The following is a 15403-nucleotide window of genomic DNA, read 5'->3' on the forward strand; positions in this document are numbered from 1 at the left end:
AATGAGAAAGTTTTAGGCCATAGTCCGCCACGCTGTCCCAGTGCGGATTGGCAAACTTCACACGCCTTGGAAAAAATACCTTTGCTTGCCTTTGAAAACGCCATTTTAAGAAAAACATCCGCATAGAAATTGCGCATATAAACTTTTCCTACGTACCTACCACATAACATTCCTATCGGTACTTACCGAGCGCGATCATTTGGAAAATTCGATTCAATTAGAAGTAAACCTTAATAATTAAAAATCGTATTAAGTCGCCACTAGTTGTACACAGTATAGCTACTATACAGTTGTGAAGAAGTAGATCGATTATACAATGATTTTTCAAATTTTCGTAAAATAAAAATGTGCCAATTCGCTTGCTTGTCTTTTATTAACCTCAGATGATACTTTAAATAAAATACTACTTAATACTGATGATACTTTGTGCTGTTATGATAGTCATAAAACAAGTAGGTGGTCCAATCTCCAACTCCCATCGGCGGTGTTCCCACTAGATTATAACATGGGGTTATTCAAGGGGCGGACCAACAAATTCCTAAAAGGCCGGCAAAGCATCGGCGGTTCCTCTGGTGCTGCAAATGTTCATGGGCGGTGGTAATCACTTAACATCAGGTGACCCGCCTGCTCGTTTGCTTGCTATATCTATTAAAAAAATATATCTGAAGTTGCAACATCGTCGTGAGGAAACCTGCATGTCTGCGAGTTCTACACAATGTTCTCAAAGGTGTGTGAATTCAGAAGCCTGCAGTAGTCCAGCGTGGTGGGCTGTGGCCAAACCCTTCTCATGCTAAGTGCGCTGTAGTAGCCGGCGACTGGTTGTTTATGATGAAGTCACGGGCGTCCCAGAAATTTAGTTCACGCGACCGCTGGGTCAGTGTTACTGTGCGTGAGTTCGCCGTTTGTCAACTGTATGTTTGCTAAGCTGTGACAGGTTGGTGGTGGGTGCCATGTAATGCGATTAACTAGAGGCTAGGTCGAGACCTTGGGCTCTTTGCCTATACGTCGTACGGCCTTTGTCATCGACAACTTGGCTTGCAGTTTTTCAAGTCAACTCCTGGATAATTCGAGGTTCAATCAATATGTACATAACTAGCTGATGCGCGCGACTTCGTACGCAAGGAATTAGATTTTTTTTAAATCCCGTGGGAACTCTTTAATTTTCCGGGATAAAAAGTAGCCTATGTCACTCTCCAGGTCTTTAGCTATACCCATGCAAAAAATCACGTCAATCCGTTGCACCGTTGCGACGTGATTGAAGGACAAACCAACAAACAAACACACTTTCGCATTTATATAAGGGTACGGACAGTACCCGACAGGTCGAGATGGCGCACGTCACCCGCGCTCACCCGCACCGAGTTAGCGCGGGTGCTGTGCAGGTGTGCGGGGCGTTCCCTCCCCGATTGCCATCTCGACCTGTCCCGTCGTGTACTAGGTAGTAGGTACCTACCTTAACTTTATTGCTTACACTGTCTTTACCTTGTAGGTATTAGGGTGCCTGTCCACTGAAGCGGGGAAGGTGTTAAGCAGACCTTTATCATGTCATTTATCAATAATATGATTGTTCTGCGCTCTTCTCCGCTTGATTTAGTAGACAGGTACCTTTAATGTGCAATATGCTAATGTAATAGGTAGATATCTATATCTATATCGTAGAACGAGTACAGTATTCGGCAGAAAATATTGTATCTGGAAGGGATATGGCAGTTTGTATTAAACCCATACCCCTTTGCCCTTCATGGCATCGTACTGGAACGCTAAATCGCTTGGCGGCACGGCTTTGCCGGTAGGGTGGTAACTAGCGACGACCAAAGCCTCCCACCAGATAAAACAAGCTCTCTAAAGTCGTGTAAAAAAACAGTATCGGCGGGGCTTCAGCCTTTGGCTGTATCTATAGTCCGCGACAGGTTGAGATGGCAATCAGGGTATGAGGCGGGGGACGCCCCGCGTACCCGCACGTCATCCGCGCTCACCCGCACCGGATTAGCGTGTGAGTGGCGCGTGTGTCGTGCGTATGTTGATCGTGTGTTGCGCTTGTGTCACGCGTGTGTTGCGCGTGTGTCGCGCTTGTGTCGTGCGTGAGTATCGCGTGTGTTGTAAAGTTCTATAAGAATTAAACCGACCACGTCTAATGTCGAGGTTAAAAATATCAAAAAAGGTAATTTTTTCTGTTTTTAGGGTTCCGTACCTCAAAAGGAAAAACGGAACCCTTATAGGATCACTTTGTTGTCTGTCTGTCTGTCTGTCTGTCCGTCTGTCTGTCAAGAAATCTACAGGGTACTTCCCGTTGACCTATAATCATGAAATTTGGCAGGTAGGTAGATCTTATAGCTGACATTTGGGGAAAAATCTGAAAACTGTGAATTTAGGGTTAGATCACACAAAAAAAAAATTGTGGTCATGAACTAATACTTAGTATTTTCAACTTTCGAAGTGAGTGACTATATCATGTGGGGTATCATATGAAAGGTCTTCACCTGTACATTCTAAAACAGATTTTTATTTATTTTTATGCATCATAGTTTTTGAATTATCGTGCAAAATGTCGAAAAAATACGACTGTAGTACGGAACCCTCATTGCGCGAGCCTGACTCGCACTTGGCCGGTTTTTTGGGCTTCCCACGCCCATGGACGGTGGTTAGTATGTCCCCCGAGTTCCCGACACGGGGATAAACTTCTTTCCCTTGCCGTGCTTTGAGAGGTGGACATGTTTTATCCCTTGTCAGTAGATATAGGTAATCGGGGGATCATTTTTATTGTTTAAAAAAAAATAGAAATGGTGAGCAAACGAACAGGTGGGTCACCTGATGTTAAGTTATTACCGCCGCCCATGAATGAACATTTGCAGTACCAGAGGAACTGCCGATGCGTTGTTTTTGTCTCCTGTCCATGGTAAGGGTGCAGTTGAGAATTGAAATCGCTGTAATCGCTGTCAACTTAACGTCAAATAAAATAGAATCTCTAATCGCTGTATCGCCGCGTATAACTTGTACCATACATTGGAATTTCCACCTTAGCTTCAGTAGTTTCAGTATTTCACGGCGAGCCAATATGGCCACTATGTATTGTTTTTTTAGTTGATAACAAAAGTCAAACAGTTTTTATTTAAAAGTTTCGTTAATTTTGATTTTTATTGGTTAAAGGAAATTATGTTTTAAGAGTGAATTCAGTGAAATTATGCATTTATTATTTCAATTAGGATGGTGACGTAAATTGGCGTTGAAGTTGTTACTTATTTAGTTAGGTATTTAATACTCAAGCTTTATTCGTAACAATAGGTAGGTATTATTTCTATTAGAATTTACATAGAGTGGTTTATTTAGGCAATTAAAAAAAGAATCAGTAACCCTTATTATAAATGCGAAAGTGTGTTTGTTTGTTGGTTTGGTTGGTTTTTAAAAAATCCCGTGGGAACTCTTTGATTTTCCGGGATAAAAGTAGCCTATGTCGCTCTCCAGGTATTTATCTATACCCATGCAAAAAATCACGTCAATCCGTTGCACTGTTGCGACGTGATTGAAAAACAAACCAACAAACCAACAAACAAATACACCTGCGCATTTATAATAAGGGTACTGATTCCCTTCTCTCCCCTCCAATTAAGCGTAAAGCTTGTGCCCTGGCAACAAGGAGTACTTAGGAGTAGTACCGACAATAGTGCAACTGGTCGGGTTTGAACCGTCAACCTTTCGGAATTCAGTCCGCTTCTCAACCGTTGAACTATTGAGGCTCTTTTTATTAAGTCTTCTTCTTCTTTTCTAACTTTTGTCTTACATTGGGGCCAATTCTCTTGTACACAATCTCTAAACTAAACTAAATTAACAGGTCTCAATCTAGTGCTATCCTTTTCCACAGGCAAAATTATGAAAGGGATAGCAATAGATTTAGACGTGCCATTTTAGTTTAGTTTAGAGAGTACGACGGAATTAGCCACAATAGTGTAGTAGACAGTCTCTAAGAACAACTCTTTAAACGATTTCCAAAAAGGAGGTGGTTCTCAACTCGGCCCGTTTTTTTCGACTTTTTTTTAATGTATGGCATCGTTTTTTTTACGAACTACGCTATTCTATAAATTCTTTATTAAGTATAGAGGTTCAATATTATAGCGCCATTCGCATAGTATTAAAATGTCTAGGCGATGAAACCTTACGAATGATATGAGCCATTCTATACGGACACGATGTTTTGGCCGTATAGAGTATGTTGAAGATATACCCTACGGTAGTACATATAGGTACTAGTGATATGATGATATCACTTACTAAGTATTTTTTCATTCAAGACTTGTAGTTTATCGGTTTCTCTACGCGGTATCCCTGCAAAGTCCTGGCAATTTAGCTCATTTTCATAAAATTACCTCCATGCGCTTATAGTCTTGATATTAGTACATAATCACTAAGAAGTTTTCATTTAAATCTGCTTTTCGAACCGGTGCGGTCTCTGGCATATAGTGAGAGGGGGGGGGTTCCAACTCAATGGATGTGGTGGTAATAGAGTTGACATAAGTACCATAAGTGGCACAAACTGCTCCACATGCAATAAATAGGTCTTGGACTGTAGTAATAAAATGGACGCGATATTGTGTAGTGGTAGTTATGGGACTAGAAATAATCTTAAAAACATTCATGTATTTTCATTTTTTTTTAACATGAACGTCACGCTGTACGGAAGATAATTAATGACGTCACAATCTGTAAACGACATTTTTTTTCAATTTTTTAACATAAAAATAAAGTACCTAATTAAAATAATTTTTAATTATGTTAAAAAATTTAAATTATTTGTCATTACGCCTTGTGGACGCCATTGAGCCGCTTTCCGTACAGCGTGACGTTAGTAATTAATTATTTTTAAAAATAAATAAAAATCATGATGAAATCGTTTCGTTTCAAAAGAACTTTTCCTTTACCGATTCGGACAAACTGCGAAATTCCTACCGAAATGGGCAAGTTTTTAATTTTTCACTTATATTAGCGCTTTAACACTTTTGAAAGGAGAAAATCAACAAGCACTTCAGAGTCTTAGTGTAGACGCTGCATAATATTATTGTTGTGTTTAGTAGTGTAATGTTATTATTCGGCGGGCTCGCCGAATGTTAGATGTAAATTTCATACTTACTGACTTTTACCGAAATCGACCTACAGCTCTATTCTCTATTAGCTTATTAGAATTCTGCGCCCCAGTAGGTTATATAATCGTTATACCAACAACACGTAGTAAGCCCTTGCCATGAAAGAAAACCTTTGCAAGCGACATGTTCCAATGTATTCTTAATAGAATCTTTTCTGCATGTACCAAACACACGTGTTAATGCGTTTAGTCTGTTAGGGTAACTCCGTTTAAAAAGATTACAGTGTGTCAATATCTAAGGTCAACCCGATCTTCAACCGCAGAGACGCGTTCATTCTCTCCATATAAACCGAATAAAAAACCCGGAAAACAATATATAATTTAACCTGTTTAATACTCGGATATAATTGATTAAGTATTAATTTTTGTAACTTGAAATATTGATATGTATACAAGTCTATAACAATTAAATATTATGGCTGGCTGCGTTACCTCATATTATGCTGACCGAGGTCAATTTGCCATCCCTCCAGTACTGGATGACAGATCCTAAAAAAAGGAATTAGAATAGTTATATTAATTAAATTTCGTGGTTAAATAGCATACCTAAATAATTCTAATAAAATAATGGATACTTCATTAATTCTTTGAATGCAATAAAGCTTGAGTATCTGCTTAGGATAGTAGAGTTTGTTAATTTATAAAAAAAATCTATTGTGATTTTTCTCATCAGTCCATGCGATATTTGTGAAGTAAAATGCTGCAGTGTCTTTGAAAGTCACTAAACCACACGGAGAAGGAGGAGGAGAATATCAGGAAAATGACAAAACGGTGGGCTGATATTTGTGGAAATAAAGTGAATGGAACACAAAATAGTTACGTGGATAATTAGTGAAAAACAGTGCAATATGATGCAGTGGAGTGCGGTGTTTGTAATAGCATTCTTTACGGATGGTGAACGCGAGTCGAGTTCACGCTGTCAGTTATCTGTGAGTATTTTTTTTATTACTTAAGTAAAGCTTAATTTGCTGTAATCCGCGAAACAGGTCGTATGCATTTGTATGATGCAACATGCAGCATGCGAAATGCACCGCCGCCCTCCCACTGCTAACACATGCAGGAAAAGCAGCCACTCGGCAAGCAATACGCACCACCACCACGCAGCACCACACAAATCCCAAAACACACTCGACGCACGTTTCGCCCCGACACCGACCTCGGCCCCGACCGGAGGATGCTCCGGTGTTGGGGCAATTTGTGTGGTGCTGCGTGGTGGTGGTGCGTATTGCTTGCCGAGTGGCTGCTTTTCCTGCATGGTTAGCAGTGGGGGGGCGGGCGAAGTTCAATTCGAAAATGTTTGCAAGAAACATGCGAAATTCAATTAGAAAACATAGTTTCTTTTGTGACTCAAAATGGTTAATTAGCACCCAGTGTCGGTACAGTCGCACGACACCTAACGAGTTGTTTTTAAAAAAGCAATGATTTCTTTTAGCACCAACTCCACATTTCAAGAAATAGAGTTCAAATCGGAGTCCAGTTTGTCCCTGAGGGATATTTTGCCGGTCAAAGCCAAATATTATGATAAGAACAGGGCGCCCAAGCTCTTGGGTCAGCCTACCATAGTCTACTTCCATGTCACTGTGCTGTCTTTGGATTCCATAAACGAGGAGAGTATGGTGAGTTTCACAAGTTACTAGGAACGAGTTTCGGCTGCGTTCGAGTGTAATTTCTGAAAAAGTTTCTGGGGCGGAATAATTCAGTTCTGCAAACTCAAGGTACTAGAGACCTAGCTGTTCTGAAACAGCTGCATTCTGTACTACGGAATACCGTAGTACAGAATGCAGCTGTTACGTAATAATGTATTACAGTAGTTATATTGATTTATGTCAGTCAGTATGAAACTGAGCGCAAAATGTTTTAGGTAGATTTTGGGTAGATCTCCTGGTAAGAGATATTATGCTCATGTGTGGAGAAAACTAGCTTATACTTCGCGACTTCGTCATTAACCAAATTTCAAACACTTATTTTACCCCCTTAGGGGATGAATTTTCAAAAACCTTTCTTAGCGGATGTCTACGTTATAATAGCTACGCGTATCTACATGCCAAATTTCAGCCCGATCCGTCCAGTAGTTTGCAGCTGTGCGTTGATAGATCAGTCAGGCAGTCAGCTTTTCCTTTTATATATTTAGATTTGCCAAATTCCTCAATTTGTTTGGGACGTCTTAATTAATAAAACGCTGTTTTTGTAATGTAACAAGTACCTTAAGTTATAAATTCAGTAGATTTTATCAGTATTTAGTTTAAGATTCCTTTGGATATTGTTTCTAGAAAAACATCTTTGGATTACTTATTGGTGCTCCACAGCATGCTTGCTTTCATGGAGGCTGACCCTTCAACTTAGTGACCCTGGAGTATAAAAATATCGATTACAAAAATAATACAGGCTGTAACCAGAACGCTAGCAAAAACTTAGCGTTATTGTTATACTACCTAAACACAACCCAGTACCAATAACCATTTGCCCCATTTTGCAGTTATAGTGATTTAGTATTTGTCAAACCCGCAATGAATAGCGTGAAAAACTCGGGTCAATGCCCCGCCAACGACGCGGCCTTGACTCCAAGTGGCCTACTTATGCAACGTTTGTTGACTTTTTTTTTTTTTTTTTTATTCATTATAGGTGTACGCTTGACCACAATCACACCTGATGGGAAGTGATGATGTGGCCTAAGATGCTTCTTAGGCCACATCATCACTTCTGACACACTACTTCTTCACTTACTTACTACTACTTCTGACGCTTCAGTCAGATATTTTATTTGCAATATGTCGTAAAATGATAAGATTCGCGTTTTTTTGTGGTATCATATCAGTAATCATCAGTAATATCACCTGTCTTCGTTTTTCTTCGTTCTTCTGGTTACACCCTGTATCATTCGTTTCTGAAACTATCCAAGGATACGAAACTCTTAAGCATTAGGACACGTTTAAGTATAGCTGTAACATTTCAGACCTACGTAGCAGACATATTCCTCGCGCAGTCCTGGCGGGACCCTCGTCTCCGACTACCGGAGAACATGCACGAAGAGTACAGAATCCTTGACGTGGACTGGCTCAACAACATCTGGAGACCAGACTGCTTCTTCAAAAACGCGAAGAAGGTCACATTCCACGAGATGAGCATACCTAACCACTACTTGTGGCTGTACCATGATAAAACTCTGCTGTATATGTCCAAGTTAGTGTACTTATCACACTAATATTATAACTTGGGTGAAAGTTTGTATGTGTGTGTGTGTTTGTGTGGCATCGTAGCGTTCATACGAATGGACCGATTTTAATGCGGTTTATTTTATTCGAAACGCTGTTTAATTGAGATGTTTCTTACTTGTTTTCAAATCATCCTATATTTCAAACTTCTCCAATTTCAGATTGACACTCGTGCTTTCTTGTGCGATGAAATTTGAAACATACCCACACGATACTCAAAGTTGTTCCATGATGATCGAGAGTTGTAAGTAAAAGTTCAATTAAAACCCAAATTAAAAATAGATATTAAACTTTATACAAAAAAAATGAACAATACATTATGATACGATACGATATCGGGTCGTGGCCACGACGGGACTGCGGTGCAGGGTGCTACGAGAGATGAAGTATGAGAGATGAAGAAAGAGGGTAGTTCGCTACTGCCCATGACAGTTCGAACTTCATCTCTCGTCCCGCAGTCCCGTCGTGCCCACGACCCGTGGAATTGGATTGAAATATCGACAAATAAAAACATCAAATTAATCGTATGTACGTCGTTAAACCACGAAATAAGCTTTTTTTTTTAATAGATATAGCGAGCAAACGAGCAGGCGGGTCACCTGATGTTAAGTGATTACCGCCGCCCATGAACATTTGCAGCACCAGAGGAACCGCCGATGCGTTGCCGGCCTTTTAAGAATTTGTTGGTCCGCCCCTTGAATAACCCCATGTTATAATCTAGTGGGAACACCGCCGATGGGAGTTGGTCCCACAGTTTGCACGTGCGTGGAAAGAAGGATCTGGCGCAGCGGACGGTTGAAGTGCACCATGTCTGGTGCTTAAAATCATTCATATCAGACGTATCTTATAGATTGATGCGAACTGTTTTTTACAGTATCACACACTGTACATGATCTGGTATTCATATGGAACTTAACCGACCCGCTGGTGGTGAATCCAGAAATCGAGTTACCTCAGCTGGATATCGCTAACAATTATACTACGGATTGCACCATTGAATACTCTACAGGTAAGTAATAACTTAGATTAAGGTACTGCTATCGATAATCTCTATATATAAAAATGAATCGCTGAATGTGTTGCTGATCGCAAATTTCGAGAGCAGCTGAACCGATTTCGCTAATTCTTTTTTTATAATATTCCTTGAAGTACGAGGATGGTTCTTACGGAGAGAAAAATTTAAAAAAAATCCTGAAAAAGAATTGACTGTTAGGCGGTACTAAGTCCGCCAGGGCAGCTAGTACTTAATAAAAGTAGGTATGTTGACTATTGTATTGTGGGTAATTTAGGTAGCTATTATAACGTAGGCATCCGCAAAGGAAGGATTTTTGAAAATTCCACCCCTAAGGGGGTGAAATAGGAGTTTGAAATTTGTGTTGTCCACGCGGACAGTGTTGCTTTTACAGTTTATTTATATTTCTTTAATTATATTTCTAGCTTTTTCTTCCAGGTAATTTCACATGCCTAGCCGTGGTTTTCAACCTGCGTCGTCGGCTGGGTTACCATCTGTTCCACACGTACATACCATCAGCGCTGATCGTGGTCATGTCCTGGATATCCTTCTGGATCAAGCCTGAAGCTATTCCTGCCAGAGTCACTCTAGGTGTTACGTCACTTTTGACTTTGGGTAAGCTTTTGCATCACTAATTTTCGAGTTTGTGAAAGCCAAAATGTTTTTTTATTCCACTAATTCTTGAAATCAAAATATATTCATGGAGGGCAGTAATCTATATTTATATAGGAGGAGATGACTGACTGACATAACAACGTAGCTAGAACGGTAAAGTCTGGAGACTTTAGATTTTGCATGTAGGTTTTTCTGCAACAATCAAAATCAAAAAATATTTTTTTCATACTCAAACTCAAACTCAAATTTGATAGGTATTCAGAATTGGTAAAATTTTACGCTTCCTGATTGTTATAAATTTTTATGTGTAAGATGATATTATGATATAGTGGTGATAATTAATACGTAATTAAAACTAAAGCTACGAGGGTTCCAAACGCACCCAGGTCTGAGAAGAGCCCACAACAAACTCATTCATGTTCGACAACTACTGTATTTTATGCTAATTATGTCAGTGACTCTACCACTGTTTTGGAATGCACAGAAAAAAGGCGGATTATAAAAGCTAGAACATGTGTACGGGAGTGGTGTGCAGGCTTGAACGTACCAAAGGGAGATCTCCCACCGAGCGGTTGGTTTGCTCGGTAGCGCCAGCTGGGCTAACGGTTGTATCTTGAAACTTCTTAATATAGTGCAGATTGCAGAAAACTCCGTTAGTGCGAGTACTGTCGGCGGTACATTTGTTTGGCACTACGTCATGAAATGTTATCGATTGAATATCGCCATCTAGTTGCATCTGTGGCAACCGCCACATATGTAACAATTCAACTAAACCATCATGTTAGCAACTGAAAGCTCAGCCGGTTTCTTTCTTAGTAAGGATAGCGTAGGCCCTAGACCATAGACCAAGACTTATAAAAGATTTTCAAATAGCTATTCATTTATAAAATGTTTTGAAGATCTTTTTTCTATGTTCCAGCAACCCAAAACACCCAGTCTCAGCAAAGCCTACCACCAGTCTCGTACGTGAAAGCGATAGACGTATGGATGTCCTCGTGTTCCGTGTTCGTCTTCTTGTCCCTGTTCGAGTTCGCAGTGGTCAACAACTACATGGGCCCCGTCGCCACTAAGGCCATGAAGGGCTACTCTGATGAGGACCTGTCCAGAGAGCTGGATGCTTATAAAGTAAGTTCCTCGCTAATAATAATCACATGCAGTATTTTCAACTAGAGACTAACCATCTACACAGGGGACAGAACAGTACAAAAATGTGTGTGCTCAAACTAGGCGCAAATACAATTGCACAATTTATTCCCCCACTCTCATAGTCCGATGGGATGGCAATTCAATACGACCGGAGACGAATCAGGCATGTAAGACTTTACAGTTTACAACTCGTCGCAAATATCTGCACACCTCGCTGGAATGCGCTTCCCCTCGCGCTTCCCCGCAGCTCGCCCATTTTCGCCTATCCAGTACCGTTGTTAACGCAAGCGCGTTGCATGACGTCACCAAGCCAGGTTAGCACATATTTCCGACGGGTTGTACGTCCTCTTTCTAGGCACGGGGGGCTTAACACCACCAACTATTTGACTCTGGGCTGTTATTGAGAATTTCATGGCTCAACCCAGGACTAGAACCCGTGAAAGGGAGCAGGATGCTTATAAGCATCCTACGATAAGTACCTTTTTACCTTTTTATTGTGCGATTAGATACTAAAATTGTATTTCTTTTACTGTCTAGCACATATTTCCGAACTCCGTGGACCCTCGCGCCAGTACATCCGCCTCGCTCCCGCAGTACGACACTTTCTGCAACGGGAGAGAGACAGCGATATACATCGACCGGTTCTCTAGGTTCTTCTTTCCCTTTTCCTTCTTCATCCTCAATGTTGTCTATTGGTCGACGTTTTTGTAAACTCTTTGTTGAATTTAGAGTGTGCCTGTCTTGACTCTTTCTTGTCTTTCTTGTCTGCCTGTCTCTGTCTTGACTTTGTCTTGAGTCTTGACTCTTGAGACAGTAAATTGTGAGGGTGTGACTTTTCAAGTTAAAGTGTAACTTTAACTGAGTGTAAATCAACGACATAGCTCAACGGGTAACGAAGCTGAAGTGGCAATGGGTAGGGCACATAGTTCTTACAACCGATAGACGTTGGGGTCAAGGTGCTGGAATGGCGACCTCGCACCGGAAGACGCAGCATTGGACGGACGACATCAGATGAGTCACAGGGAGCCGCTGGATTCAGACGGCGCAAGACCGTGGCGTATGAAAGTCCCTACAAGAGACCTATGTCCAGCAGTGGACGTCTATTTGTCGATGATGATGACAAACTTCTTTTTCTTCTTTCCACAAATTTCTTTTCATAAACCTCTATTACCCCCTTAGTTTTTCAAAAATGCTTTCTTATCGGATGGTCATTATAATAGCTATCTGTATGCCAAATTACAGCCCGACCCGTCCAGTTATTTGGGCTGTGCGTTGATAGATCAGTCAGTCAGTCAGTTTTTCCTACTTTATATAGGTATCCATTTCCAGCTTTTTATATTATATAATTAGAGAATTAGTTACTTTTGGGTTTGTTTTTACTGTTCAACAAATCATTCTAAGATTAGCAAAAAAAGTATGCCTCAATATTTTATACAAAATCTCATGTACTTAATTATTTTTTATGTGTTTTGGTTACAATCGTGTTGTACCTAATTTTAACATACTTAATTGTATAATATTTTGGAAATGATAGATTATTGCCCGTTCACTATAACTTGACGCCTAACTTAATGTTGGCACCATTGCTTTGTTTCCTTTATTTCTTAGAACTTAGGGTTTATTATTGTGTGATTTGCAATGGTGCCAACATAAAATTAGGCGTCAAGTTATAAAGAACGGACTAAAATATTATGTTTAAGACAATTGCGATAAAATAATTCGATGTGTAGTTTTAAGTGTTCAAGTCCGCGAGAGGTTGAGATGACAATCGGGGTATGAGGCGTTAGGTCACGTCAGCCGCGCTCGCCCGCATCGGGTTGGCGCGGAGGCTGTGCGGGGCGTTGCCTCCCCGATTGCAATTTCAACCTAGTCAGTGAAAAAAAGCCGTCCATTAATTTTAAAATGGAACCGAAATGTAGATAGATATTTTATTTCAAAATGTACTTAAGTACTTAGTAATTTTGTGCCTGTAGGATATCGTTATTTCTCCTACTCTTCGTCTCACTCTTTTCATATTAACACGAGGGAGATGACCTAAAGTAGTCGTAGATAATATTATTACTAAGGAATTTAGGTTTAAAAAACTTGCCAATTTTTAAGTTAAGTACGTATAATAGTTTCAGTTCATTATTTTCCAAAGTTCGTTATTACGAAGGTGTGTATCATGTGTAACTAATAAGTATTTTATCAGATTGTCTTTTATTTATTTAAAACATATAATATGATGAAACGCGGGGGAACCCCCCCCCCCCCCCCCCTGCCAGGCCATTAACCATAGCCAACAATATCCCCGAAGAAGAAGATTTATAGAGAAGAGAAATTATTGGCCATGTTACGGGGGTGCATCGGCCCTAATACTACTACCCTTCGGACGTATCCAAAAGGGACCAGCAGCACTCAGGCACACTGGGAGGTTTCCTGGCTGGCACCCCTCATATACAAATACCTATTACCTACCTAACAAACTTGTTCTGTACCCACTCCAACCAAAGATTTTCTTTAGTTTCAAGTGGGGTGTGGTATTTTGATGACAAGATCAGGCGGAATTACAGTCTTTCGCTAGTCAAATACCTATAAAACCTAACAAAAAATTCGTCATGCACAGTGACATGTAACAATCACTCAGTCGGTCTGTCTGGATATTAGCATAGACTTAAAGATTCCTAGGCGGTCTAGTGCCTAAAATTAGGCATGCTATTCATTCTTTATAATTTGGAGACTAGACTTCAGATGCGTTAAGGGGAAGCTAGCTGTAGATGTAGTCTTTTATTAAAATTACAGTTCATATATACCTACTATTCATCATCGTCATCATTATCATCATCTCGACGGGTCTCCTCTCAGAATGAAAAGGATTTTGACCATAGTCCATCACACTGCCAAGTGCAGACCAGACTTCACACACCTTTGAGAACATTATGGAGAACTCTCAGAATTGCAGGTTTCCTCATGATGCTGTACTCCACCGTTACAGCAAGTGATGTTTAATTACTGAAAACGCACGTAGGTAACTCCGAAAAGTAAGATTCCCGGGATCGAATCCCAGATCTATCTAGTTTTTGAGCTAGATAAGAATAATATAGGTAAATTACTTAATCAAATCAAATGAAATAAATTTAGCAAAAATAATAACCAATAATAATTATAACAAAATAGATAATAACTAAGAATTAAAAAAAATTAAAACTATCAGTATAAACAAAACACACTTTATATCTGGAATAAATGGTCATTAATGGGCATTGTGCGCTGGCATTAAGTATTATGCCTCGCTCAATGGTTAGGCTTAGCCGTTGAGCTAAATAATGGCCAGCTCTTGGGTCACCAGTCGCCAGGATCAGCTTCATGTCCGATGACTATTCTTTAGATATTTCTATTGCATTAGGAACTCCAAAATTTCTAAGCTAGAACCTAGCCTTAATCTGCGCGAACGCAGCATACAAAGCGTCGGTTGATCGCCGAAATTCACAATTGTCTACATTTGCATACAACTACCCGTCTAGACGGTACGTGAACTGACTTTCGTTTTGTCTTCATGCATGGGCGGATGCAATGAAATTTTTTGGCAGCACATCGATAGGCATCAATATTATAAGGGAATTCTTATGCATACTTACTTATCTAACTTTATATTAGGTATAGCACCTATATTCAATTATCATCATCGTCATCACTGCCCATATCATAACTACCATATTATAAATGTGAAAGTGTGTTTGTTTGTTGGTTTGTCGTTTTATTATCGTATATAATTACGTCGTAACGGAGCAACGGATTGACGTGATTTTTGTCATGGGTACCTATAGTTAGAGACCCTGGAGAGGCTTTATTAGGCTACTTTTTATCCCGGAAAATCAAAGAGTTCCCATGGGATTTTGAAAAACCTAACTCCACGCGGACGAAGTCGTGAGCATCAGCTAGTAATATAAGTTTTTTCTTAAGAAAGCTCAGAGTCGATCAGAGAGCGATGGAGAGATCTATGCTTGAAGTTTCTTTATGTGATCAAATCAGAAACGAGGAGATCCGTGGGAGAACCAGAAAAACCGACATAGCTCAGCGTGTTGTGAAGCTGAAGTGGCGATAGACGTTGGGGTCCCAAGATACATGGAATGGCAACCCCGCACCGGAAAACGCAGAACTGGAAGACCCTCCACAAGATGGATAGATGACATCAGGCAAGTCGCAGGAAGCCGCTGAATTTAGACGGCTCAAGACCGTGGCATGTCGAAGTCACTACATGTCCAGCAGTGGACAGTTAACGGTTGTTGTTTTTGATGATGATGA

General features: G+C 40.2%; 1 protein-coding gene across 6 annotated transcripts; it reads left to right on the forward strand.

Moving 5' to 3' along the window:
• The first annotated feature begins 2993 nt into the window (after positions 1 to 2993).
• On the forward strand, positions 2994 to 13311 carry HisCl1 (Histamine-gated chloride channel subunit 1). 6 transcript variants are annotated; one of them, XM_069506632.1, is made up of 9 exons: positions 2994 to 3282; positions 5808 to 6063; positions 6567 to 6750; positions 8088 to 8314; positions 8508 to 8590; positions 9221 to 9355; positions 9797 to 9973; positions 10893 to 11098; positions 11439 to 11578. In XM_069506632.1, exons 2-9 carry the CDS (start codon positions 6026 to 6028, stop codon positions 11472 to 11474), a joined length of 1086 nt encoding a protein of 361 aa, XP_069362733.1. In that variant the 5' UTR covers positions 2994 to 3282; positions 5808 to 6025; the 3' UTR covers positions 11475 to 11578. The 6 variants fall into 6 exon arrangements, with proteins under 6 accessions (XP_069362733.1, XP_034836823.1, XP_069362730.1 ...); XM_034980932.2 differs by lacking the exon at positions 11439 to 11578 and adding an exon at positions 11657 to 13311 and having other exon boundaries at positions 3005 to 3282; XM_069506629.1 differs by lacking the exon at positions 11439 to 11578 and adding an exon at positions 11657 to 13311 and having other exon boundaries at positions 3005 to 3228.
• The last annotated feature ends 2092 nt before the right edge of the window (positions 13312 to 15403 follow it).

Source organism: Maniola hyperantus, chromosome 23 (genome assembly GCF_902806685.2).
Source record: "Maniola hyperantus chromosome 23, iAphHyp1.2, whole genome shotgun sequence".
NCBI classification, from domain to species: Eukaryota; Metazoa; Arthropoda; class Insecta; order Lepidoptera; family Nymphalidae; genus Maniola; species Maniola hyperantus.